This window comes from Varanus komodoensis, unplaced genomic scaffold, assembly GCF_004798865.1.
Source record: "Varanus komodoensis strain SLA01 unplaced genomic scaffold, ASM479886v1 scaffold7_1, whole genome shotgun sequence".
NCBI lineage: Eukaryota > Metazoa > Chordata > Lepidosauria > Squamata > Varanidae > Varanus > Varanus komodoensis.
The window spans coordinates 8,750,716-8,777,332 of record NW_025336479.1 but is presented as its reverse complement, the minus strand read 5'-3'; the positions used below and the strand labels follow the sequence as shown (position 1 = coordinate 8,777,332).

The 26,617-nt window shown below is 41.8% G+C and overlaps 1 protein-coding gene across 1 annotated transcript in view; it reads left to right on the top strand.

Moving 5' to 3' along the window:
* The window catches only part of CFAP52 (cilia and flagella associated protein 52), a 29,130-nt gene extending 4,570 nt beyond the window's left edge, over positions 1–24,560 (top strand). Inside the window, exons 4-14 of the mRNA XM_044453865.1 lie at positions 1,852–1,980; positions 2,838–2,937; positions 5,909–6,025; positions 15,871–15,971; positions 17,385–17,555; positions 19,296–19,444; positions 19,954–20,099; positions 21,714–21,865; positions 22,235–22,337; positions 22,689–22,800; positions 24,108–24,560. Of these exons, the coding sequence (XP_044309800.1) occupies positions 1,852–1,980; positions 2,838–2,937; positions 5,909–6,025; positions 15,871–15,971; positions 17,385–17,555; positions 19,296–19,444; positions 19,954–20,099; positions 21,714–21,865; positions 22,235–22,337; positions 22,689–22,800; positions 24,108–24,283 (1,456 nt within the window). The 3' untranslated portion in view covers positions 24,284–24,560. The remainder of the gene's footprint in view (positions 1–1,851; positions 1,981–2,837; positions 2,938–5,908; positions 6,026–15,870; positions 15,972–17,384; positions 17,556–19,295; positions 19,445–19,953; positions 20,100–21,713; positions 21,866–22,234; positions 22,338–22,688; positions 22,801–24,107) is intronic.
* Positions 24,561–26,617: the final 2,057 nt, after the last annotated feature.

Here is a 26,617-nt window from a genome sequence, read left to right as displayed (position 1 = left end):
TCCCAAGCCGTTTAGGGCTTGGGACCTGGATATCTAAAGGAACGCTTGCGTCCATATATGCCCTCCCGCCCCTTGAGATCAGCAACGGATGCCCTTCTCCGGGAACCCTCCGTGAATGATACTAGGAGGGTGAGTACCCGGAGGAGGGCTTTCTCTGCAGTGGCGCCCCATCTATGGAATGCGCTCCCCAGAGAGGTCCACCTGGCACCGTCGTTATGTGTTTTTTGGCGCCAGGCTAAGACCTTTTTATTTAAAACTTATTTTAATTCTTAAATTATTGAATTAATTAGGATTTTAAATTTTTTAGCCGAGAATGCTCCTGGGGTTTTTAAATGATTTTTAAAAAAATTATTATATTATCATTATTTATGTACGTATTTATGTATTCTATGTGAGCCGCCCTGAGGCTTTGTTGTGATGGGGGCGGCATAGAAATGTTTTAAATAAATAAATACATAAATAAAATATTGGTGCAGGAATCCACTAGTGTACAGCAAGACTAAAAACTATGCATCCTTTCTTGTTTTATTTATTCATTTATTCTTGGTGATGTTTCATGCAGTGATTCATGGCCTGAATTTTGTTTCTTCTGTCTTTTGAGATATCTATTTTATTTACTGGTTTCTCTTCCTGCCCCCACCAAGTTCTACTTGCCTAGCTTCCCCCTACAAACCAGTTCTATGAGCTATTGCATTGCTGGTGGAATAATACAGGTCACACTTAAGCTATAACTACCCACATCAGGCCTACCAAGCTGAACACAGTCCACCATCCGTATATTTGCAATCTGACAGGTTATCAACAACCCCACTGCTTTTGCTTCCTCCTTGGGGCTGGAAAAATGCAGCCCACATGATTTTGGCAATGAGCCATGTTTAGTTTGGAGAGTCACAAGTTGTCTGGGCCAGGTAGAAGCATTTATTTTGAATGTCATGCTTATTTCCAAGAGCAGAACTTATATATGCAAAGCTTATTCCTGCAAGATGCTGTCCACAGCCTGAAATTGGAAAGCATGATTAGGCCTACAGCTGAGCATACTGATTTCTAATATCTTCCCCAGGACTATTCTTGTGCTTAAAACTGAGTGAAATGAAGTAGTAAAAGCATGTGTCTGTGTTGGCTTTGATTCTATTATTGGCAGCATACTGGTAAATATTTGTATCTGTTTGCAACACCTGAATACGTTGGCATCAGTAAGTTTGCTGACATTGAATTGGTGTTATAGTCAATATTCTCCATCCTATGAGCTGGAATAGTTAATCTCTGAATTGGGCTTTGAGCTGTAAATTTATGTTAAAATTTGTATTTGCTGACTGTCAAGCCAAAGAACTGTCGAGGTGAAATTTATTCCTGCCTGGCAGTCTTGTGAGAACAGGACTTGACTTGGGGAGGAAGTTGCTCTCTGTTTCAGTGTACAAATGTCAGTTGTTTGAAACCAGATATATGGCAATTCAAAAACTAATGATTGAATGAGCAGTCAAGAAGCCTCTGACTCATGTGCTCCCCCCTTCCCTTCTCTTCTTTCCCTGAACTCAACAATTCCTAGTCTCCCATCCTGGTTTGAGGCATCTCATCTGAACTGGCAACCTAAGATTCGTCCTTGCACTGCAAAGTAGAATCAAAAGCCAGGATTGGGAGACAGAGTTTAGAGGCAGCCACTCCCAGGCTGCTTAACTCCCTGGTTGCATAATGTATGCTGGTCATAGTTGGTTGCTGTATTGAAAAATGTCCATGCACTGTACTTCTCAACAATCTTGTTTGGGAGAAATCTCCATTGAATTTGGTGGGATAGACTTCTAAAGAACTATTCATGGAAGTCAAATGCATTAAACCTTCTCCCTTTTCTGGCAGCATGGTGGTATGGAGTATCCTAAAGAAGGAAGCAATCTGTGGCAGTCCAGCTTCTGCTCGTAGTGCTGGGAACCCAACCACACTGGTGTATTCCAACTGCAGGGATGAAATGTTCGTTAGCGGTGGAAAGTATGGCTTTGTTATTCTGTAGGAGAAGCATCCATTTCATTTTATTTTATATATACAATGTAGCTTTCAAATTGTTTTAATTGGCCAAAACCTGCTTACTTGGATGTCAAGCACTGCACAAGTGAGATAGTGATTTTTCCTTCACTGTTTCTGGATGACGGTAATGGGAAATGGTTAGTAATTGCATACCAGTGTGCTGACAGACATTTTGAAGCATGTTGAAGCCTCTAGTAAGCTTAGAGCTAAATTCTTATATTCTGTAATTAACAAGAGGAATCTTACATCATAGTCCTATAACACTTATTTGGTTTGCAGTCAAAGAATTTAAGGAGGCAAGGCAATGTAAAATCACTACACACTGTGGCCTTTTAGTTCTAGAAAGAGGGTATTTTTGAAACTGCAAGCTTGTTTATTTTCACCCATGATATGCAATCATTGCCTTTTATAGAGAGTGAAGTGATGGAATCAGTCATCTGCATTTTCCTTGGGATTTGCTATATCTTGAATGATTACTACTTACATGTAGCTGACTGAAAGGAGCTTTCATAGAAAATTATGTTGTTTGAGAGTGCTTGGAGTTGTGGTTGGGACCTAACTCAATCTTCTGTTCAATGGCCTAATCAACCAACCAACACCCCTATCCATGTGCCCAAATAATGGGAAAATAGAATGATTTTGTGTTGAAGTTTCTAGTCCACCAGAGTGACATACAGCATGTTGCATATCTTTCCTAGGTTGGTAGGCCTGACACTGCTAGTCTAAAAGGAAAGTAGTAAATACTTTGAATATTGTGCTGAAGAAGTTTATGTGACACTGGTCTATCTGGAATCATTCTGAAATCTGTTCTTTGGCTGCAGTGGAACAATTCGAGTATGGGAATTGGACTTACCCAACAGAAAAATTCGACCAACAGAATGCCAAACAGGGCAGCTGAAAAGGATAGTTACATGCACTATGGTAAGGGCTCTTTTAATCTGACACCTACAGTATGAAGTTGGACCAAAAAGAACAAGCAGTGCTAGTTATCTTGAAAAGGGTCTGTTGAATGGTTTTGTACTTTTGATGAAGCGTGGTCTATTTTGTTGTACCCTGCCACCTCTCTGTCAGAAACAAAAGTTTCATAATTGGATAATACCTTCCCCTGGAGGAAGTCCCCATCACTGAACTCAGCACACAGAGGGACTGAAAGAAGACAGCTTACTGTTGCTATGAGCCACTGTGTCATCTCCGACATACAGCAGCCCTATGCCACGCAATGTGCGCTCTCCTTGACTGCCCTGCTCAGCTCTTGTAAACTCAAGACTGTGGCTTCTTTTTTGGAATCAATCTATCGCACAGTTAGTGTTCCTTTTCTTCTTCTACCTTTGTCTTCTCCAGTGAGTATTGCATTCTCATGATGGGCCCGAAGTATGACAGCTTCAGTTTCACAATTTTTGCTTCCAGGGAAGGTTCTGGCTTGATTTGATTTAGGACTCACCTGTCCGTGTTTAAGTTGACCCAGGTTATTTCCAAAGTTCTCCTCTAGCACCATGTTTCAAATGCATCAATTTTTTTTTCCTGCCAGCTTTCTTCACTGTCCAACTTTCATATCCATATGTGGTGATTGGGAATACAATAATGTGGGTGGTTTTAGCCTTAGTCTCCGGGAAAGCATTGTTACACTTGATCTTTTCTAGTTCTTCCATTGTCTCAGCCTTTTTCTAATTTCTTGGCTGCAGTCTCCATTTGTAATGTTGATTGAGCCAAGGTAAGTAAACTCTTTCACAATTCCAGTTTCTTCATTTGTTGACATGAAAGTTGTGTAGTTCTTCTTCAATCATGGTTTTTGTTTTCTTAATGCCCAGCTACATTCCTGCTTTTGTATTTCTTTCACTTTCTTCAGGGGTCATTTTAGTTGATTGCTGTTTTCTTCAATTATTACCTGTGTATCTTAAAGTACTGGTGCATCTTCTCTCAATTTTCACTCCTGCTTCCTCTGATTCTAATCCAGTTTTCCTTATGATACATTCCGTGTACAGACTGGGAGATAAAATGCACCCTTGTCTGATGACTTTGCCTTTAAGAAATCATTCTGTCTCTCTATATTCTGTCCTAACATTAGCTCCTCTTCCACAATACAGATTACACATCAGGAAGATCAAATGCTGAGGCACAGCTGCTTTCAGAATCATCCATAGTTTTGCATGATCCACACAAACAAAGGCTTTGCTGTACTGATCCTCTGAAATTCTTAGGTGTGCTCCAGTAGCCAATGTATATTTGCAGTATGATTTCAAGGGGCTCTTTTCAGAATACAGCTTGAATGTCAGGCATTTCTCACTGCATATAGAATAATATTCTTTGCTGCAATACCTTGAGCAGCATTTTGCTTGCACAAGAAATGAGTGCAAAGGTCTTGTAGTTGCTGCACTCTTTTGTATCTCCTTTCTTGGGGATTGGAATGTATACTGAATGCTTCAAGTCTGTGGGCCATTGTTTTGTTTTCCATTATTTGTTGGCTTAATCTGGTTAGATTTTGAATTGACTCAGTCTCTGCAACTTGGAAAAAAAAATGTGGAGTCCTCTTTCTTTCAGGTGCTTTGCTCCTTCCAAGTACTTTCAGAGCACCTGTCACTTCTGTTTCCAATACTGCAGGTTCTTCCTCATAGGATTCTTCTTCAAAGGATTCTGCCATCCTCTTATCTCTTTTGCATAGTTCTTCTGAGCACTGTTTCCACCTTCTCTTTATTTTATCTTGGTAAGTGTACTCCTCTGTTGGTCTTTTAGCATTCCTCATCTAGGTTTGAATTTCCCTTTAATTTCTTGGTTCTTCTTGAAGAGGTCTCTTGTTTTTCTTCTTATGCTGTTCTCTGTTTGTTTCTTTGCACCAGCCATGGTGATAGTTATTTTTGCCTAACAATTTCCTTTTGCTTGAATAAAAAGAGAAATGGCAGATCCTGAAAGATCCCATTCAAGTAGTCTGCAGAGTTAATGGATCTAACGCATTCCAGCAAGTCATCCACCCTATCTTCCACAATCTTTCTTGTGACCTCAAGACCAGGGACGTGTTTAGCCAAAGCCGAGACTAGAAACTACAGTACATGTCTGGCAGCATGGTACCCTTCCACTGTTGAGCTTTATACAGAAGAGAGGAAGATGAATGGAAGTACACCTCAAATCAAGGTTACAGGGAGACTCCAAGAAACGATAGGACAGCAAAGCTAGTTATAAAACCTTCACATGCTGCCTAGCTATTGCTGGAATAACTACCCAACTAGTTCAGACTGCTAGTTTGAACGCTCCCCTTGTTGCTTCAATAACTTTATAATGTAGCTTCTCCTTGCTGTGTAAGTCCCCAACCCTACCAATAATATAGGCAGTCAAAGCTGCATATGTGTTATTTCTGCTTTTGTATTAAGGTCTTCATCAGACGTCCTTTGCTAGATGCCCCTTCGGCAGCTATGCATATGACAACATTGGGTACAACCTTTTTGGCTTGTCTAGCACTTAATACAGCCAAAGCCTTTTTTAAATCCTTCCTGGGATTGCTTTTAAAACACCAGTTGAATTGTTTTAGCAATTATGTTGTTGTTTTTTATTCTGCTATCGCTAGTGATTTTATTGCTGTGCTCTGTTTTTGCTGAATTGTTTTATTCTTTGTTAAATGCTTACTACATTTGTAATGGTCCTCCATAAAATATAATTTCAGAAGGGATCTGATTTTACTAAGTAAGTAAGTAAATAAATAAATAAATAAGCAGTGGTGGGAAGCAAAAGACATCAGGATAGAAAAGTATTGCTTTTCATTGATTTTGGTCCTTTGGGCATCCACTCTTTATCTCTTTTCCTCTAAAGCAATGAATTTATGTTCTGCTAGATCAAAACTATTTCTGCATAGTGGTGAAGGGTGTGGTGTGTGCAACTCATCTTTTTCCTCAACCTTTCTCAGATGACAAATGATGACACCTACTTCTATATTGGCACATCCACTGGTGATGTCCTGAAAATCAATACAAAAAGCCGGCTGATGAGTGACTACGGCCCAGTGAAGGAAAAATTCAGCCTGGTAAGTAGGTGCTATGCTCTTCCTCTTGCTAGCAGAGATACTATTGCAACCAAAGTGGTATTGCAGAGTTTAGCAGGTCAGGTGGCATAAGGAGCTGAATTGCCCCTGATCCTTTAATTCTTCTGACCCTAGCCTGACTCTTTAGTGTGAGCAACATGTTGCCCAGGTGCAGACTGAGTTGCTGTCTGAATGATGTACTTGATTGTCTGCATACTGAGAATCTTTTCTACCTCCCTACCTTTCTCCTAGACTGACACTGCCAACAGAGGAGCATGCACTTGTTAATATACCTGTTAAACAATTATATATTTCAGTGTCCTTGGGCAAGTCTCCCTCACACTTAGTTTCCAGCTGTAAAAGGGAAACACAAATAACAAATATTAGGATCATGGCCAGTTGATTTATACCAAGCCAGATCATTTAGCCAACTAGTCAGGTACTGTGACCTCAGTCAGAATGGGAAACTAGCCCTAGAGGAAAGGTTCTGCTCTGTCCTCCCCTCTACCCACAAGCTCTTGTTCTGATCCAAGTCAGCACCCACATCATAGCTATCAAGAAAGCATGTTCAGTAAGGTCCTAGATTGGTTCAAATTACAAGCTGTTAACAGGAACTGATCCTTTGCCTACCTGTCTGTAGGGAGGCATCTCTTGCAGAGATTCCCATTTCCTTCACTGCATTACCTCTCTTCTTAAACCTGTACATGTGACAACTGGTCAGCTGGTCCTGTACATGTGACAGCTGGTCATGTACAACCTGTACACGTGACAGCTGGTCAGATCAAAAGTTTACTATTTTACTGGTCAGATCAAAAGTTTACTATTTCTTTTGATAGCCCTTCACCCTTACCTATACATCTCATTCTTTTTCAGTCTGATCTGCTCAAACTCTCTTTTTTTGTATCTCCTGCCATTCCAGCTTCTTCCTCCTCCTCTTCTGTTCTCCCAGAAACCTGCTTGTTCAGCAGAGCGCTCCCTGTATTATCCTAGACTTATCTAATCTTTCAACTGTCACTGTACCTGCCTTTATAGCAGGTATCTTCTATAAATTATAAAAGCCTTCAAACTATGTTTGCACAGAACAGGCATGCGCCAAGTTTTCCTTCCTTCACACATTCAAGGCAGCAGGCCATTTCTTTGCAGAAAGCTCTTTCTTCACCAAAAGATACCCAACAAAGGCATCCCTCACAGAATGTATCTGTGTGCATGCATGGTTAGAACTGAACCCATTCTACATAACCACTTCTGGAAACCTTCCTTTTGAGTATGTCTAGACCCAAGACCTTCTGAAAGGCCTGTTTAGAAGTGAGCCAGCTTCTTTTCTATACACCTATCCTCTTGTTGGTGGTCCCTCTTTTCCTGATTCCTCTTTTCCTGATGGTGTCAAGAGTTGTGCCAGGTTTGTCTGATGCTGAGAACTCCTTTCACATGCCCTTACCAACTCCTGTGCCTCTTGGCTCTTCTTGGAGCCTGAGTGAGCACTTGGGGAGAGTGGCCTTGAGAGAAGTAGCCCTTCTGTCATCTCAGAGCCTTGAGCCCCACGTTCCCAAGCCACCTTGTCCCCTTCATTCTCTGACTTGGAGTCCAGATTGATGTGATCTGTGAGTGCATGCCAAGAACAAGTGCCATCCTCATTCTCAAAAAGCACACACACAGATTGGTACCAAATATTGATTGGTGATAGCAGCAGCCTGTAGAACAAAGGAAGGAAATACTTTCTTGCAAGTCTTGTGATTCTCTTCATGGCAGAGGGGACTTCAAAGATAAACTATGAAATTGAACTGAATTGAAGGAATGGGTAATAATCAGAGCAGAAGCTTTCTTGAGTACCAACTCCCATCCAAGAAGATGTAGAAGGAGGATATTAGGGTGTTTAATAAGGATATCTGGCTGAAATTTCTTCTGTTTGCCAGGTGTGATTTGGAGAACTAAAGGCAAAAATCCTAAATTATGTCGGCTGATCACTTCAGTGTCTGTGGCTTATAAAGATTGATCTGGCCATCACCATATCTCAGTTTATTTCTTCCTCCCAATTCAAGAAATAGGAAAAGCAGGAGTACTTTTTGGTATGAAGCCAAATGAGGCATTTGAGAGATCCTTTTTTCAGCAAATAAATATGGGACTTTCTTCTGGTCTATTTTTTCTTTAATCTTTCTTAACTATAGTTCTAAAAGACTTCTTATAAATTCTGTACATACGCTCACAGGCGGATAAGACAGTAAAAGAATTTAGAGTGCCCTTTACCTTCCTGACATTGCTCTTGCTAATGGTTGGAAGCAGCTCACTAGTGGGGGAGAGAAGCTCTAAGAATCCATAAACAGGAAAGGAAGCTATGCTCATATACAGATAACACACTGTGCTGTTTTGAATGGGAGGAAAAGCTTGGCCTTCTCTTGGAGGAAGAGGCTATCAATGGCTTCTAGGCTTGCTGGCTATGTGCTACTTCCATTACCAGAGGAAGCATCCCTGCACATACCATTTGCTGAGGAGTTTAAGCAAGAAGAGGTTTTACACCTCTGTGGGCAGCTGGGTTGCCACCATGCGAGTGCTGGACAGGATGGACCTTTGGCCTCATCCAGCATGACTTTTCTTATGTTCTTAAGACACATTTTGAAATTTCAGAGAGTATGAAGACAGTGAAGACAGAAGCAGAATTACATGTTGGAATAGACCAGGGCTCTCCAACCTTTTTGGGTTAGCAACCATATTTGGAATGTGGAAAGAGTGGAATGGGCACACTCTCAAAATGGCTGCTATGGGGAAATTGCACACCTACAAATGGCAGAGGTGCAATCTCTGCTGCAAATCACAAATCTGTTATATTTTCATGGGTCTCAGCTCCAAAACTCATATCTTTCTGTTCTCATATTCATTTTATAGAAGGCAAACTGCTGAGGCAGAGTAACATGGGACCCAGCATTCATGGAAGTAAAGATAATGTTGGAGGCTGACATTTGTTGCATTGTGCCCGCATCCCATTTTTTAAAATTAAAAATCTTTAAAACATTTTTAAAAACTCGAAGGAAGGGCAGGAAGCCTGGCAGGCAGCAAGAGAGCTGTAACATTGGATTATCTTGATCCTGTAGATATCTAGAGCACGCATGAGAAACTTCTGGTCCATGGATGCGATACTGTTCGCAGGTGTTCCCCATACAGCCTTCCAACTTCTTCCTTCTCTCCAGGTGGAGGACAGTTCTTATCAAGTGAATATGAATATTTATCCCTATGATGGTGAGCTGTTCACTGCACCATGTGAGGACAAAGATGCAGCATCCCTAGCTGATCTGTATGGATCAGCTGAGAAGAGAAGGCTGGGCAAAATGTGTCTGTGAGGGAGAACTGTATGTATAGTGATAGAACAACAAGTACAAGAGTTGAGTGGTAATGGTTACTATTTTCGTAAGATTTCTTGGGTGGCAAGCCAACCTTTAGGCCAGAAAAGGTCCCCATTTCCTGATTGAGATTATGCCAAGAATATTGCTCTTGGACCCTTATTGCTCTGGATCTCAGTTTACACAGGACATTATGTTTTGAAGCTATGGAGAGGAAACTGGAGTTTTTCTGAAGTCTCCCTTAGCAAATATGAACTTGAATTCCCCTTATCAAGTAGAAAGACAAGCTCTTCCTGTAACCCTCAGGCTCAGTGACAACTAACATAAAGTCATCTCTCCCATTTTAAACACCAATTCTTGCTTTGACTTATAGCTCAGAGATACCTGTTTTGTATTTTTAAACAAAGTTCTCTATTTAGTGTAACATCAATTCAAATTTTAGAGGTATAGCCGTGCTTGTCTTTTACAGCAAAGAAACCAGGGTTTCATGGCACTTTAAGACTAAGTAATGCATTGAAGCATGAGCTATTGGAACCAGGAGTTCACTTTATTACATATACAAAGAAGACAAAATTCCATTTTATCTACTGTTATTTTAGGGCAGGGGTCCTCAGACTTTTTAAACAGGGGGCCAGTTCATTGTCCCTCAGACTGTTGAGGGGCTGGACTATAGTTTGAAAAAATATGAATGAATTCCTATGCACACTGCACATTAAAATTAATTTTTGGAAAAAATGAAAAGTAATTAAAATTTTTGAAATAATAAAAATAATAATAATTGATAATTATTAAAATAATTAACAATTAAAAATGTTTGTTCTGTTCACTTGGGCTGCAGCAGAAGCCCGAGATGAGGTGGGGAAGAGCAGGTCCATATTCAAGGGACATAGCTACAATGTCTGCGATCGTGCTGGGAGGGGTGGAGACAAGCATGATCGCGGGTGTGTTTGTGCAGGGAAGGTGGGCGCAATCGCAGCCATCTCCCCCCACCCGAGTATGATTGCGATCATGCCCATCTTCCCTGCATGAGCATGCCCGCGATCGTGACCATCTCCCCTCTGAGTACATCTGCACTGGGTAAGAGCTTTTGGACTCGTTCGGACATCATTTCCCAAGTGAGTCCAAAAGCTCAGAGATGGGCCGGATGCAGCCCATGGGCTGTAGTTTGGGGACCCATGGCTTAGGGGTTTTAGTGCTTACATTAGTCTCACTGTTTTGCTTCTGTTGTGTTATATTAGTTGTGATTTTGATTGTTTCATTCTTCTATAATTGGATGCTCACATGCTCAGTCTGTCTCTGTCTCTCTCTCTGTGTGTGTGAGAAAGAGATGAGGAGAGAGTCAGTGGGTGGGTGGGTGGGTAGTGGTAAACTAAATTTTGTGACACCTTAACCTAAAAAATATTGCAGCATAGGCTTTGTTGGATATGCAAGAAGAGGTTGGGAGTTTCAGTAGTTTCTCATAGCCATATTCATGACATATTCATGTATGCTGACCTACCTGGGTGACCCATGCATTTATCGTTAAGCTATCAGAAGACTTTTCAATCTTTTCTGGTAAATTGACCCTCTTTTTGGTGTGTGTGTTATTTTTATCCAATGCACTTCCATTAAAATTGTGCGTTTGGGGGGATTTTGTTGCCATTGTCTTGCATTTCACAAGGAAGTGTATTATACCAGCCACCAAAGGTTTCATCCATTTAGTTATCAGCAACTCAGCTGATGCATAGCTTAAGAAAACTTCCGCCATAATAAATATATTAGTCTCCAGGGTGCCACAGGAGTTCTTGTTTGTTTTGCTGCAACTCACTAATGCAGCGATCCCTTTAGAAATTGTCAGGAAATTGTATGATTTCAAGTATTTTCTTACTGAAAGTCTGCTGATGAAACACCTTTGAAAATCAAAGCAAGGAAAGGCATTCCTTTATACACATGCTGCTGCCTCAGTTGCTCAAGTAAGAAGGGGTTTGTGTTCCTTGAAAAGAGGTTATATTTGGGTGTTTACATTTTGAAAGGTCCGTAAACTACTTGAATGAAAGGAATGATAATAGGATGCAGAGCTTCATCTCCCTGCAGGGAAATAAGTGAGCTTCAATTTGGCTTGGAAGTTATCTTTTGTAATCAGGATTTGTCAAGGCTGTGATTTCTTTGTGTAACAAGTAAATAATAAAAGAAATGTTAAACCTTCCAGCAGCCTTTGTGTTTAGCTCACAAGGGACAAGAAGCAGAATATTGCATCATTAATATGAACTGCTGAGCATCGTGAATAATAAGAATGGATTATAAAGAGTTTGAAAGGACTGTCTTGATAGGAAAGGAGCAGGACTGAAATCAATCTGCCGTGCTACTGACAGATTTTGTTATGAAAGATTTGGCCATTTCAAGAGTATTACTTTTCTGTAGGTATTAGTGGTACCTGTTTTGATTTGATTGCAACACATAGCACTTGCTTCAAATTGAATATGTTTAGGATTGTGGGTGTATTCGCAGATAGGCTAGCTCTCATGGAAAATACAAGCCCTGTCTTGAGTGCATTAATGCTACATATCTCCTAGCAAGGTAGTCAGAACCTGCTATCACATCACTCCACAACTGTACGTTTATTTGCAATTGTGCCACCTGTCACATGCCTAAGCCCAGGGCTGTTTCCAGCAGCCTACTCTTCTAGGGAATTCTGTGCTGCTGCAGATCAAAGACAGAGTTGATAGGTATTTGATAGCTGGGGACTTGTAAAGTGCTGCTGATGCCCCTTAGAAAACTTTGTGTGATAATCCTGCTTCTGGAGAATAAATTCTGAGGAGGAGCAGCACTCATCATTTGGCTTATTCTGTTTGCACAAAAACAGTCTTCCATTCCCATGCAGATATCAGGAGAACTTCTTTTATTTAGAAAGGACATTTCCATTTCTGGTGGTATTTTTAATAGAAGATATTGCTGTTAACAAGTTCATACACACAGACATGGCTAAGTGACCACTTGTGACACAACTGGGAAGGTGGAACTCAGTGTGGTAATTAGTTAGCATGAGCAGTTCCAAATACAATTTGGAAAAATTGCAAGCAGTTAAGAGGTTATGTTGCCATGACTAAAATCTACCCAAACCTCACAGGAGAGAATTTTAGATGGCTTACCACAGCTCTGTATTTTACAGAGTGCAGGGTGGCTGCATATGTGAAGCAGACCTAAGATTGTCAAGCAATAAATAAAACATATCATTGTGGGTGTTTGAAAGTGTCTGATTACCAAAAAGTGGAAATGATCAGAAAGAACCTTCCGTTAGTGCTTTATGGAAAGACAAATGAAGGCATGTTCAAAACATGATACTGGGCTGAATGGACTATCAATCTGACTCCAAGAAGGAGGTTCTTATGTGACTGCTTAAATGAGCAATGGAACATTCTGAGACAGCACTAACCTATATGTAAATAACCTTAATGATGACTCCTGCCATGATCGTCCCTTTACCTGCTTTTCTGTCTCCCTGTCTTCATTAATATTCAGACTTTCTCAAGCCTTCACTGTTCATTCCCAAAAGCCAAAAGTGATGGTCCTGTCAGTGTTCAACTCCTAGATGTATGTCTGTATTCTCAGATATTAACGTTCTGACTTGAAGAAACACTCGATCCTTCATCAGAAGGGCAGAAATAACTGCATAAACTATGAAGGGAGGTGCATATCCCCAAGTATTCAGGGATGCCTTGCAGTTGAACCCAGAACAGCTGCCATTGCCTGCAGGTTTCTGGAACATGTACATCACAAATTTGAAGATATTTGTCATAATTTATGAGCAAATTTGTACATCATGCTAGTACAAAACATAAACTAGGGTGGGGTGGTCATTCTCTGAATAACCTGTGGGTACACCAAACAGACGATAAAGCTATCTGCATATTGTTCTCCCACTCCTGTTGTTTAAAATTCCTTTTATCTTGTCTTTGCTATTGCACAAGTATGCCTACCAGACAGCCATAAAGCACTTTTGCAGAAGACTAAGATAATAAGACAAAATAAAATATTATGACTTCCACTTTGCATTTTGAAGCACTGGAAAATTTTAAAAGCCAAGGAGAAAGAAACTCTCATTCCAGAGCGCTGTTCTGGTATCTGTGGAAGCATGAGATGCCCACCCATGGTGAGATAACAAAAGGAAGCGGGGGGGGGAGGGGGCAGTTGCCGCTCTTGCTGAGTGGCTCTGTTGCCATTCTTAATAACCCATGACAAGGTCAACCAGTTGGGTTTGGATGACAGAACAAGCCGTCATGATCACGACCAAGCCTAAAACAAGCAAGTGGCTCTGCAGGGACACATAGCAAGTGTCATGGATTTGAGGTACTGGTTTGCCATTACAAAAAGTAATTCCCCACCCAAATTTGGTGTTACAGTACTTTGATGTTTATACTTCGGTGCTCCAGCAAATGCACTCTGTTTTATATTCATTTCCCCTGAACTTGGCTATCGGGGTGAGATTTTTACATTTCTGTTATCTTTTGTTTCTCCTTTTTGACTAAGGTCTCTTGTACATCAACCTGTGTGTATACATCTGATGCAGGCAAAGCAATGGGAGTGCTGAGAATCAGCAATGGATGAAAAGAACAGCAATAAACTGAAGCTCAGTCCTGAGAAGCTAGAGATACTATTGTTGGTGGCTTGTCTGCCTAAGGGGGTGGTATTCAGCCTCTTCTCTTCTGTTCCCCAAATGGTTTGCAGTCTGGGAATACTCATAGGTCCAGCTCTATAGCTGATGGAGAAGTAGCATCAGTTGCATGGAGCCCCTTTCCCAGCTGTGCCCCCTCCTGCATAGGGAGAGCCTGGCCATAGTTATGAATGCTCTGTTCATCTCTAGGGGTGGACTACTCCAGTGTGGGCTTCTTCTTGAAGACTGCTGGAAATGGCTCAGCTTCAGAGTAGGACCGTTAGCAGAGAATGTCCCTTGCCAGTGCTTAAAAGAGCTCTGCCTGGCTTCCAGGTCATTTCCCAGCACAACTCAAAGTGCTGCTGACCTTCAAAGCCCTGCATGGCTCGGGATCTAGATACCTGAGCACACATTTTCTCCCACAGAATTGTGCTCATTTGCTGCAACTACCTTTGGAGGTCCTCCTCCAGATGGCCCTTCCATCTGAGCTGAGGTGGGTGGTGAGAGGGCCTTCTCAGTTTTGGCACACTACTTGGAGAGATTTCTCCTGTGACAGGCTTGCCTGGGAACTGTGTGATGTCTTTCAGCTACCAGGTGAACCTCTTTTTATTTCTCCAGGCTTTTGATATGAATGCCTTGGTTTGATGGTGTCTTCATGTTTTAGCTGTTCCTGTTCTCTTTTAAATCATTACTCTTTTTAATTTTCTTATAGCTTGATATACTGAGTTGTAATCAGTGGTGGCCTTGCACTAGTGGAAAGCACTTCTACTCATGTTCAGCAAGGCACTTTATGTTTGCTTCTCTGTCCCCACAGCAGGCCTCTGTACCATATCCCATTTCATCCCTCAAGCAGCTTTTCCAGAAGCATAGGGGGAATTGACAAGATTCAAGTGCCCCACCAGACTCAGACAGAAGTTTGCTTGGGTACAAAGCCATCAACTGGATTTGATTCATTTAATGCACAGCCAACAACTGAATTCATCCCATTTTATTTATTGGTTTTTTCATAAACAGCTTTGAGTGTGTACCTGAAAAGTCAAGACATTATTCTTTTAGGTAAACACATAGAGCTCTTAACATCCTTGATCATGTATAAATTCCCCCCAAGATTGCTTTAATACTGCCTCTTAACTGCTTATTCTTGCTTTAAGACAGTGTGTTTATTTATAAATATATTGTGGAACACCAGATTGGACATTTTATATTTTTACGGAAGGGGAGATATAAAACATATATAAAATATTTTGTACCCACTATTCAATATCCTCAAATACTTTGGCCACCTAATGAGAAGGAAGGACTCCCTGGAGAAGAGCTGGGAACAATAGATGGCAAAAGAAGAAGGGGACGGCAGAGGATGAGGTGGCTAGATGGAGTCACTGAAGCAGTCGGTGTGAGCTTGAGTGGACTTCGGGTGATGGCAGAGGACAGGAAGGCCTGGAGGAATGTTGTCCATGAGGTCACAATGGGTCGGACAGGACTTCGTGACTAACAACAACAACAACAACATTCAATATCCATCAAATGAAGTAGGCTGCTGCTCATGATAGCTGATGTCACAAGCTCCTGTCCAGGCACATAAAGTTTCTCATTTATGGAACACCTGTAGAAACAGAACTTAGGTATTGCCTGCATCTATGTGTTTGGCTAGCCATATGATTTTTTTCTTTTCCTATTTTGTAGACTTCTAACTCTAAAAGTGTTTCTTTTCTGCGCTGCAGAATAATAACAACTTTGCCCCTTTCCATAGATTTGATAAAAAAAGTAATCTTAATTGCATATATGCTACCTCACTTTGCAAGACACTCTGTTGGATTATCCAGTCATACTGCACAAATGCAGTGATACAGCTAGTATGTAAGTATCTCAATTCTTGTTTCTTCTAGGGAATCACAGCATTGCTTTTGCTGAAGACAGGCGACTTAGTTATTGGTACTGGAGCTGGAGTTGTAGCTCTTTGCTCAGGAGCCAAATATAAAGTAATCAAGTGAGTTTCTGCATATTTATAGGCAAGGACATTACCATACAAAGAATGCACCACTTACATGCAATGAGGAAATCATGGTACATAACACAACATTGTACAACAATTGCAAAGTTGGTAAGTATTTATTTTTAAGCAGGCAATGCCGCACACCAGATCAAAAATGGCAGAAGGTAGATCCAGATGTATTGGAAGATCTCTGTAAGTCAATCAGCACTGTGGCAATAGGTCAACAAGATTTCCAACTCTCAGTTTTTTTAATAATGGTAACAACAAAATGGTGCCCCACCCTAAACAGTATTGATGGAATATAGAACGCTTTGTATAACCAGGAGTGAATGTAGCTCTTCTTTACAAAGGACAAATTCCTAAGCTCAGAGTTCTTTAATTCTAAGTGCATACACTAGACTCTGGCTTATGGATCTCAAGGTTCTACTAAAAGTAGATCTTACAAGCCTAAAGTCTTTGCAATCTTGCTTTAGATAAACTGATTTCAACAGAACTTTCTTCCAAACAGGATGGTAGTCTTATTGATGATAGGTGGAGGGCAATGACTTACGTTATATTACTTAGTTCTTCTACTGGATAAATTGAATCTAATACAAGAGGAGTCTACTATCCTTTAATTTCATACCTGCTTATCAAATGTATTGAAATTAATTTTGAGGTGCATTCTGAATGTTAAACTCATTTGCAAGCTAAGCAGCTAGAGAATAAGTGGTGACCTTTATTAGTGTTCTAAAGGTGGGTGGGGGAGGTTCTGATTGTAAAATGAAACTCAAAGATCCATTTTGTCAGGCAAGCCTAAGATCAGCATTACCAAATCTGAATTTTCACACAGTGGTTGTTAATTTAATTTGATGGTGTTCATTCTGCAAGCTGAGCAGCTGGAGAATAAAATGGTAACCTTTATTAGACCTCTAGAAAAGAGGGTGTTTGATTGGAAAATGAAACTAACAGATCCATTTTGTCAGGCAGACTTTAGGCCAGTATTACTAAATCTGAATTTTCACACAGCAGTTGTTAATTCATTTTGATGGCTTTTTGTTTAAAAAAAAAATCAGCTCTGAAATACAAATTTGCCGATTGATGCTATCCAATCATGTGAAAAGTAAACCAGACAATTTCAGTTCATAGATAATTGAAAATGGCCACAGTTATTTTCAGCTGTGCAGCTTTAATTTTAACAAATGACAAGGTAGCATATTTTTTAAAGGAGGAATGACCCACAACACCATTAAATGCTCTGTAATATTTTACACCTGAGTATTTCCTGATTACTAAGGCCAGGTTCTGCCATCAGCCATTACTGGAAGGAAAAATATAGCACAAAAAAGGTAAAAGCAAGTCCTGGGTGGAATGAATGATCAAAAAAGTAGTCATCTTCTACAGTAAAAATTTCCTTTGGCTCTACAGGAAAGTTCAATTGAAAGGAGCTGTCACATCTATCACACCACGAGGGCAGGGCCACCAGTTTTTTGTGGGCACAAATGAAGCACAGATTTATCGATTTGCATTTTCGGATTTTAAGGATGAGCTCATAGCCACCTGCCACAGCGAGGCCATCCATGATATCATTTTCCCATTGTAAGTGCAACTTAGAAATTTTTTCTGTTCTGTACAAATGGAAAGGGCACTACGGATTGAGGTGATGACTTGACTGCTGCCAGGTCTATTACCTAGTTCCAGTTTCTTTACTGCAATTAGATTTATAAAAAGTGTTACTGACAAATCTCTCTACGGTCCAGTTCATGTTCTGAGTTTGGAAAGAACTTTTGCTTGGGACCTGACTTATTTTGGTGAAAATATTCCATTTCTCCTCCATTTTAAGCTGTCCTTTAGATGTTGTTCCAGCTTCATGGGAGCTGTTTACTCATATGAGCAGTTCTCCTGTTTTTGGAGCTGCACAGAATGACTTAAGCAAGCAATTTTTATTAAACCAATGCCATTAGATTGGCCTTAATCATGTTATTGAGTCAACCAGATGCATCCTTCAGCCATGTTGGATTTCTTCATGGAGAAATGACTGCCCTGTAACTGGCACAATGAAAGCTTCTTAACTGAATGGTTATTTTATTTAGGATAGCCTTCTTCCCTGCTGCCTAAGCCTAAACATAATCTAAACTAAGACTAACACTGCCTTCATAAGTGTCTATCCGTATCAGTGGCAATGCAGTCTTTCCATTTCTTCAGGTCATGATAAGAATGTTGTAATTAAGAACTGACGCCTGAGTTTTTCTTCTTCCTTTTCCCCTTTCAGTCTTCTTTCCTTTTGTGTCAGCTCTTTGTACCTGTAAAGGCAAGGGCCATCCCATTATTGATCTTGGGAAGCTTTCTGGAAGCCCTTTTCAGCTCCGATGTTGGGTAACCATGCTTTTACTCAACAAGGTGGTTTGAACATTAGTCTGAGAGTCAGTGTGGTATAGTAGCTATAATGATGGGGCTCAAGAGGTCCACATTCCACTCCCCACTTTGCTGTGAAGCTTTCTGGATGAATGTGGGCCAGTCATGGACTCTCAGGCTAACAAATTTACAAAGTGGTTGTGGCAAGGATGAAATGGAGAGGTGAAGAACCTTGCAAGCTTCTTTGGGTTCCTTGCAAGAGGAAGAATAGTGTGTATAAGTGTAATATAATTTTAAAATAATAGGCTATCTGCCCTGGTTCATCATCTATTTGAATTCTCCTCTTGAATAAGCAGGAGTATTCCTGTTTTCTGTCAGTACTGAGATCATGATATTATTTAAAGATGAAGGTTCAGTTGCTGCCTTCTGCAAACTGGCTGCTTGAGACAGACAGGTAGCTTTGCAGGCCACCATGCCTCTCCTGTCATATGGTGTCAAACATTTACCGAGTTAAAAAAAACAAGTGCTGGAAGCAATCGCAGATCACCCTTGTCATCAGAGTGCCAGCAGGCATCTCTTCTGTTTAATGAGACAGTCCTGTGAGGTGTACAGTATTCTGATGCCCGGGTGTGATCCATGCCTCTCATGTGGGTGCTCTTCAGATGAGTGCAATGGCATGCTATTGTTTAACCCTACTTGGAATTACTCATCTGCTTTATGTTCTTGAGCAGGGCACAGAGCAGCATGTGAATCATCCTTTTCTGCTTTGACTTACTCTGAAATTCACTGAAGTGCTGGTGTTGTTCTGCTATGTAAAGATGATAAGATGTTTGAGATGCTCTTAGAGATGGCTTAAAATATTTTTAAATAAATAAAAAATACGGCCTAGTGGCTCAGTCCTGTCATCTGGTAAGTTGCTGAGATTTAGCAGCAAGCCTTTCTCTTGTATGGTACTTCCTAAGCCCGGTTCTCTGCCTTCCACAGTGGTACATCTGACTTATTTGCTACCTGTTCCAAGAGTGACATCCGTGTGTGGTATACACCTGAAAATAGGGAGCTACTACGAATAACAATTCCCAACATGACCTGCCATGCCATTGATTTTATGAGGGATGGCAAGAGCATCATTTCAGGTGAATGCATTTTGCATTGTCCGGTTTAATGAAGCACTGTATCCACTGTCAGGTGCCTTCATTTGAAGTCATGGCTTTGTCACTAGTCAGACCACTCAGGCTCCCTAGAAAGTACTAAGGTCTTTCAGCACTGTAGAAATGGTGCTGCTGCATTATGGGAACTGAAAGTTGCAGAATCTGGGTGAACAAATTGAACTGGGGTCATGGCAGAGGTTAGATGAAACCCACTGGCATGAACCCTGCTGTGGTTTCTGGCACAGAAAGCACCAAGTTTCTCAGCTGAAGAGAGGTGCAGTGCACGTCAAATACTGTCTGCTCAGCTTTTACCTTTGTGGGAAAAAATGATAACAGCCACCTCCTCTAGATACTTGTCAGCTCTGTAGTGAAGCTATTCTCATACTAGCACCAACCATGTGCATTCTCTGTAAAGTAGTAAGACAATACTTGGTGGAGGGAGGAGATGTGAAAGAGATTCTTTGCCCTGAACAGTTGCTTTTACTGTGCTTTAGCTTGGAATGATGGGAAAATCCGTGCCTTCACTCCAGAAACTGGGCGGCTAATGTACGTGATAGAGCATGCTCATAGTATGGGTGTGACAGCTGTGGCTACCACAAGTGACTGCAAAAGAATTATCAGTGGGGGAGGTGAAGGCCAGGTAAGGTACCCCAAACATCCATGGACCTGCTTTGTAGTTTTCACGCTATCAGTGCCTATGCCTTATTGATTATAGGATCAAGTGATGATGACTGAAACATTGGAGGCAAATAGAACTGTACAGATTGATGCCAACTACAGCACTATTATTTTAATGAGAGACAGAGCAAGTGTGCAGCGGTGTGTCATTGCATGACAATTAAGTGATGAGTTTTATGGGTGAAGCCAACCTCAAACCATATAAACTGCAAATCCCTGGTTCACAAGTTCTGCCACAAATATTTTCAAGTGGCCTTAAGCAAACCACCACTCTTCGGGCATATTCCTCATTATAATAAAGAAATAAGGTTGGCCCGACCTATTTAAGGAGTCTTAGAAATAAGTTAGTTTAAGGGTTGCTGATATAATATTTTTTTAAAAACATTTATATGCCATCCTTTACAACAATGTCTCAGGATGGCTTACAACATTAAAACCAATAACCAACAAAATATATTGGTTATTGCACAGATTTTGAGCATGTAGGGTAAAAGCACTATTTAAACTGCTGAGAGAGGTCATTAGGAGGTGTGGGCTGCGGAATCATCAGTATGCTGATGATACCCAGCTCTACCTCTCTTTTTCAACCGATCAGGTGAGGCAGTGGCTGTACTGAACCAGTGCCTGGCCGAGGTAATAGGCTGGATGAGGGCCAATAAACTGAAACTCAGTCCAGACAAGACAGAGGTCCTGTTGGTGGGTGGTTCGAGCTCCTGGGTAGGTGACTTGGACCTTGCCCTGAATGGGGTTGCACTCCCTCTAAAGGACAGGGTCCACAGCTTGGGAGTGCTCCTCAACCCATAGCTGTCCCTGGAAGCTCAGGTGACTGCGGTGGCGAGGAGCACTTTCCTTCAGCTTCGGTTAATGTATCAGCTGCATCCCTACCTGGAGGACGATTGCCTAGCGACAGTGACACATGCATTGGCTACTCCCCGGTTGGATTTCTGTAACATGCTCTATGTGGGGCTGCCCTTGAAGACAGTCCGGATACTTCAGAAGGTGCAAAATAGAGCAGCCAGGTTGCTGATGGGGACTGGGCGTTATTCTCATATAACCCCAGACCTCTACCAGCTTCACTGGCTTTCCATCAAAGTCCAGGCTCAATTCAAGGTGCTGGTTATTACCTATAAAGTCCTTAACGGCTTGGGACCTGGGTACTTAAAGGAACGCCTTCTTCCGTATTTGCCCTCCCGCCCCCTGAGATTGGCAGCAGAGGCCCTCCTCCGGGAACCCTCCGTGAAAGACATTAGGAGGCAAAGTACCCGGAGGATGGCTTTCTCTGCGGTGGCGCCCTGCCTATGGAATGCGCTCCCCAGAGAGGTCTGCCTGGCGCCGCCGTCATTTGCTTTTCGGCGCCAGGCTAAGACCTTTTTATTTGAACAATATTTTAATGACTTTTAACATCAGCTTATAGGTTTTAATCTGCAGCCAGGGTGGATCTGGATTGTATTTGTATTATGTTTTATTTTATTTTAAGTAAGCCGTCCTGAGGCTCTGTGATGGGTCGGCATACAAATACTCTAAATAAATAAAATAAATAAATGCTGTCCCTCTTGTTTCTGCTGTTGGGCTGAAGGTGAGAGTGTGGGAGGTCAGCAAGGAAACACGAAAACTGGAAGAGGTAATGAAGGAGCACATCTCTTCTATTTCATGCATCAAGATCAAGAAGGATAACCGAGAGTGTGTAACGGCCAGCATTGATGGAACATGCATTATCTGGGATCTTGTGTAAGGTCACTCTTGTTTGGAGTTGTGACTATCTTAGCTACAGTATAGTACTAAGCATTCCTTCTTTCACAGCATTTCTTCTTTTTAATAGAGGGTAATCTTGCATATTCCAGGCTTGGCTATGCTGTCCAAAAACAGCAACCCCCCCTCCCCCAAGCAGGGTCACAAGCAGCCCTCTGTCTAAAGCAGCCCTCTGGGATTGCAGTGCTTGAGTTCATCTACCTCAGCAAGCAAAAGAGACTTGGCTGTTTCCTAAAACACAGATCCATATGTCAGTGATTAAAAGCAGGAATGATTATTATTGGTGGGAGGAGCATAGGTAGACCAAATTTAACTTCAAAAACGAGAGAGTCTTTTCCCCCCCACTAGTCGCTTCATGAGACGCCAGATGATCTTGGCCAACACCTTGTTCAAATGTGTGTGTTATCATCCTGATGAGCACCAGCTTATCACAAGTGGCACAGACCGGAAGGTGAGTGACCGTGTGGGGTAAAGGGAAGCACTTGGAGATGAATCTCACAAGACTGATCGTTGCGGATTCTATGTTACATGTAAGTATATTGATTTTTTTTTTGTCTTTTTAACATGCGTCATCCTGTTTATTTTACATACCTTTTTACTGCTTATTTTTAATAACTCTGATGTCCTGATGTATGGAAAGTTCTGTGGATTAAATAAATACAATTTTGAGTGGTTGGTTGGATCATTGCCTGGGAATGATATATTTACTGCATCTTAATAAATGTATGAAATGGATTCCTTGTTGCTGTACAACCGAAGCCACACACAGTTTTTCTAAATCAGATTTCTCCTTGGCTTCTAGATTGGTTACTGGGAGGTATTTGATGGCTCTCCAATCAGAAACCTGGAGGGCTCCCTGTCTGGCTCCATCAATGGGATGGATATTACATCAGATGGTGCCTACTTTGTCACTGGTGAGCTGAATGAATTTTTAAGGCCTTATACTGTGGAGATTCTGTTCTCCCTCTGCAAGAGATGTTCTCTCCATATGCTGGCAGGATTTAGTGCTATTGAGAGCTGAGACTAAATCCTCTGCAGAGGCCAGAGATTGATATGACGGAGAAGGAAATTGGATTTAGCTTTGGAAAAAGGGGGATGGTGGGGAACCCATGTAACCTCGAAATGAAAAAATCTTGAAAGAGTGTTATGGATGACTTCACTTTGGGGTCCCAATTGAAGCTCACTGTTAGACTGGAGAGTCACAGTCCTAGTTCATGCATTTCTGTCATGGCTTCCAACCCTGTTCCCTTCTTCCATTCATTTGGTATAACTCCCAGTACCCTTTCTTTGCTCACAAAGCCTAGGACCTTAAATTGCATTCCGCTTTCATTTCAGTCCTGACATTCAGCCTATATATTATTGGAGCATTTGTTCGCTGAGTGTGACTCATAATGTAGCCAACAGCACCATGCTTGTGCAAGGAGATATAAACAGACTGGGACAGGGGGACTCCACAATTTTGGAAGTACAAATATTCTTCAGAAGAAGGCTCTAATTGCAGGGAGCTCCAAAACAACTCTGTGGGGACATGCTCAGTGGGCAGCAAATGCTGTCTGTTTTGGTGAGGGGAATGGAATAGAAGATGCAGTGGTACCTTGGCTCACAAACTTAATCCGTTCCACGACTTTGGTCACCACCCAAATTGGTCATGAGCCAAGTCAAATTCCCCCATTAGGTTCAATGTAAATAAAGTTAATCCATTCTGTAACCATTTTTTAATCACAAAAATTTGAAACAAAGTAACAAAGAACAACAACGATCACAGCCATCTCCCTCCCAAGCACAATCTCATGGTGGTCTACCCCACCATGAGCATGACCACGATCGTGCCCATCTTTCCTGCACGAGCGTGACCGTGATCACGGCCATCTCCCCAGCCCCCCGAGTACGATCACGGCCATCTCCCCCCCCCCCCCCAGCATGACCACGATCGCACCCATGCAGGGAAGACGGGTGAGATCACGATCATTACCTGATGCAGAGTTTGCGACCTGAGGCAATTTTTTCCTGAAATTTCTGTTTGCAACCCGATTTGGTCATGAACTGAGGTGTTTGTGAGCCGAGGTACCACTGTAGTGGAAAAAGACATGGCTGACTGAATCCCTGAACAGGAGCACTCAACACTGCAACTTTTCATTTCAGGCCACACCTCTCTGTTTACTTCTGAAATGGAACAGTGACTGTCTTACAGGAAGTCTAACGTTTTTTCTCTCCACTACAGGAGGAGATGACCATCTAGTGAAAGTGTGGGACTACAATGAGGGTGAAGTGACTTTTGTTGGAGTTGGCCACAGTGGCAGCATCACCCGCCTAAAAATCTGCCCGAACAACAAATTCATTGTGAGTGTAAGTGCGGACGGTGCCATCCTTCGCTGGAAGTACCCTTATGCCAAGTAATGCCTCGGAACAGCAGATACTTCTGCTGCTGCTGTGCTTTTTTAAAAATCTAGTTTTTAAAATAATAGCTTATGCTTATAGTGTTATTAAAATTTAGTATCTCTTGGTGTTCCTAAGGGAGATACTGAATTGTTTCCTTTTAATTTTTTAAAAATTTGTTGGAGATAGTGAGACTCTCCTAGTATTATTGGCCATTGGGTCAGGTCCCAGTTGTTCAGATTAGTTTTATTTAGTCACTGTGAACCCCAAATATTTATCCTATTTATGCTTGTGATTTAACCTGTTGTAAATGTCAGTGAAGAATCATTGTCATGCCCTGCCCCCACCATTTTACAATGAATTCCTTGTGATGGAAAACTACTCTTTGGTGTGCATCTTTCATTATCCTTTTCTCAAAAAACCAGAGGAACTTAGAAACATAACAGAAATTCATGCATTTGGAAAGGACTCTAAAAAATCACCTCATTCAAGCATACAGTGCTGCAATGATTGCAAACCCCGGCAGCTTCTTCAAGGTAGGGGCATTGGAAGCTGCCTTATACGGAGTCAGGCCATTCTTCCTTCCAGATCAGTGTTATCCACACTGACAGCTAGTGGCTTTCTGGGGTTTTTGACTGAGACCTTTCCTTAGGGTGTACTGCAGGCAAACCATGGCCTGTCCCACTGAGTTACAGCCCTTATCCTCTTGGTAAGATTCTTATCCAAGTAAATTGTATAGGATTGTAGTCTAAGGCTCTTGGACACCTTAAAGCTCCATTTGACTTTGGAAGCCATTAGATCCATTCAAAATGTGACACAGTAATTGTGCATTTGGTCTTTTATCTACAGTATTTGGCCCTGTATCAGCACAGAGCATGTACATCTACTTCCAGGCAAGAAGTGCTCCCTTAGGCAAAGCAGCAGTTCAGAACCATTTGGTTTTACCTCTTCTGGAGACAGGAAATGCTCAGCAATCCTGCCCTGGAACCTGCAGGTTTGAGAGAGCTGGGAACTTGATGATACTGTTAGAGGAATGCTGAGGATTTTACTGTTGACAGGCTTAGCTTGATCTGGACATGGTGCAAAGAGGGTGCACTGTTGCTCCCCGTCTTTTCTGCACATCTCAATGCTATCATATTAAGAGGCAGCTAAGAAGCCCACTTAGTTCTTGTTGGAGCCTGGTGTGATGGCAATTTGCATTCCTTCACTGTGACCTTCAAGCTAAGCTCCACCCATAGTGATCAAAAAGCTGAGAAGGTAGTTTGTCCCAGGGAGTCAAACGCTGTTCACACAGCCCCCCAAAGAAGCTTTTATCTGGGAAGATAAAGTACCAGCATTCCTTCCTCCCTACCAATCCTTTGGTCTGTCATCCCTGGAATGTCTTTCTGTTTTACAGCAGTTGCCACTGCTGCTTGCTGCACTGGAAGAGTAGCTCTGTAAATAGAATGGTTTCAGGGACACAACGTCAATGCAGGAATAAAATTGCAAGATGTGTTTGTTTTATCACTAATCCACCTCTGGGGCAGAGGGAATGGTGCACACCATGCAAGACAAGTTCTGGAGTATTGAATCCAAATTTCAGCATATACTGATGAAACAAAGAAAGCTGGGGTGAACAAGACTCAAATGTTGTGTGAAAGTTTTGCAAGCTCCATTCTGCTCTCTGGTACCCAAAACAAATTCCTTGGCTCAGAATTCTATGAGTGTGTGTGTGTGTGTGTGTGTGTGTGTGTGTGTTTTGTACCTCTCTGATTGGTGGATCTTGGGGTTCTAGTAAATCCTTCAAACCTGAAGCCTGTCCACTCCTGCCCTACTGGATATCAGAAGCTGACCTATAATGGATGTGCACCTGCTCTGATTGCACCTGCTCTGCTGCATCTCTAACACTGGTTCCTTTCTATGCTATCAAGTCATTACCTGCAAGACCAGCTGGATCCATTGTCACAGCCTCCAGCTTAGCTGGTTCAAAGGCACTGGTCTCCCAATAGCAGGGTTCATTTTATGAAGTTCCCAAGGAACTTTGCTCTGGTGTGAGGCTATTAGCCTGCTCCTTTGGACATCAGTGATATTCTCTGGTATGCCTGCTTGTGAAGGGAACAGTCATCTCACTGCAGCATGTCCTTTAGGGTGTTTCTTATGTGACATCCCACTTCCAATACTACAGTGCACACATTGACCACAGTGATCACCATTTATTTGGTACAGCAAGGTGACAACTTCGGCACAGTTGAAGAGGCACAATGAGCCCCTTTCCTTTTGACCCACCGACAAAGCAGGAGTTTCTTGGGGCTTTCTCAGAATATAAACAGATAGTATCTATTTCTGGGTAGGGGCATAAACAAAGGTTAAAGGGAC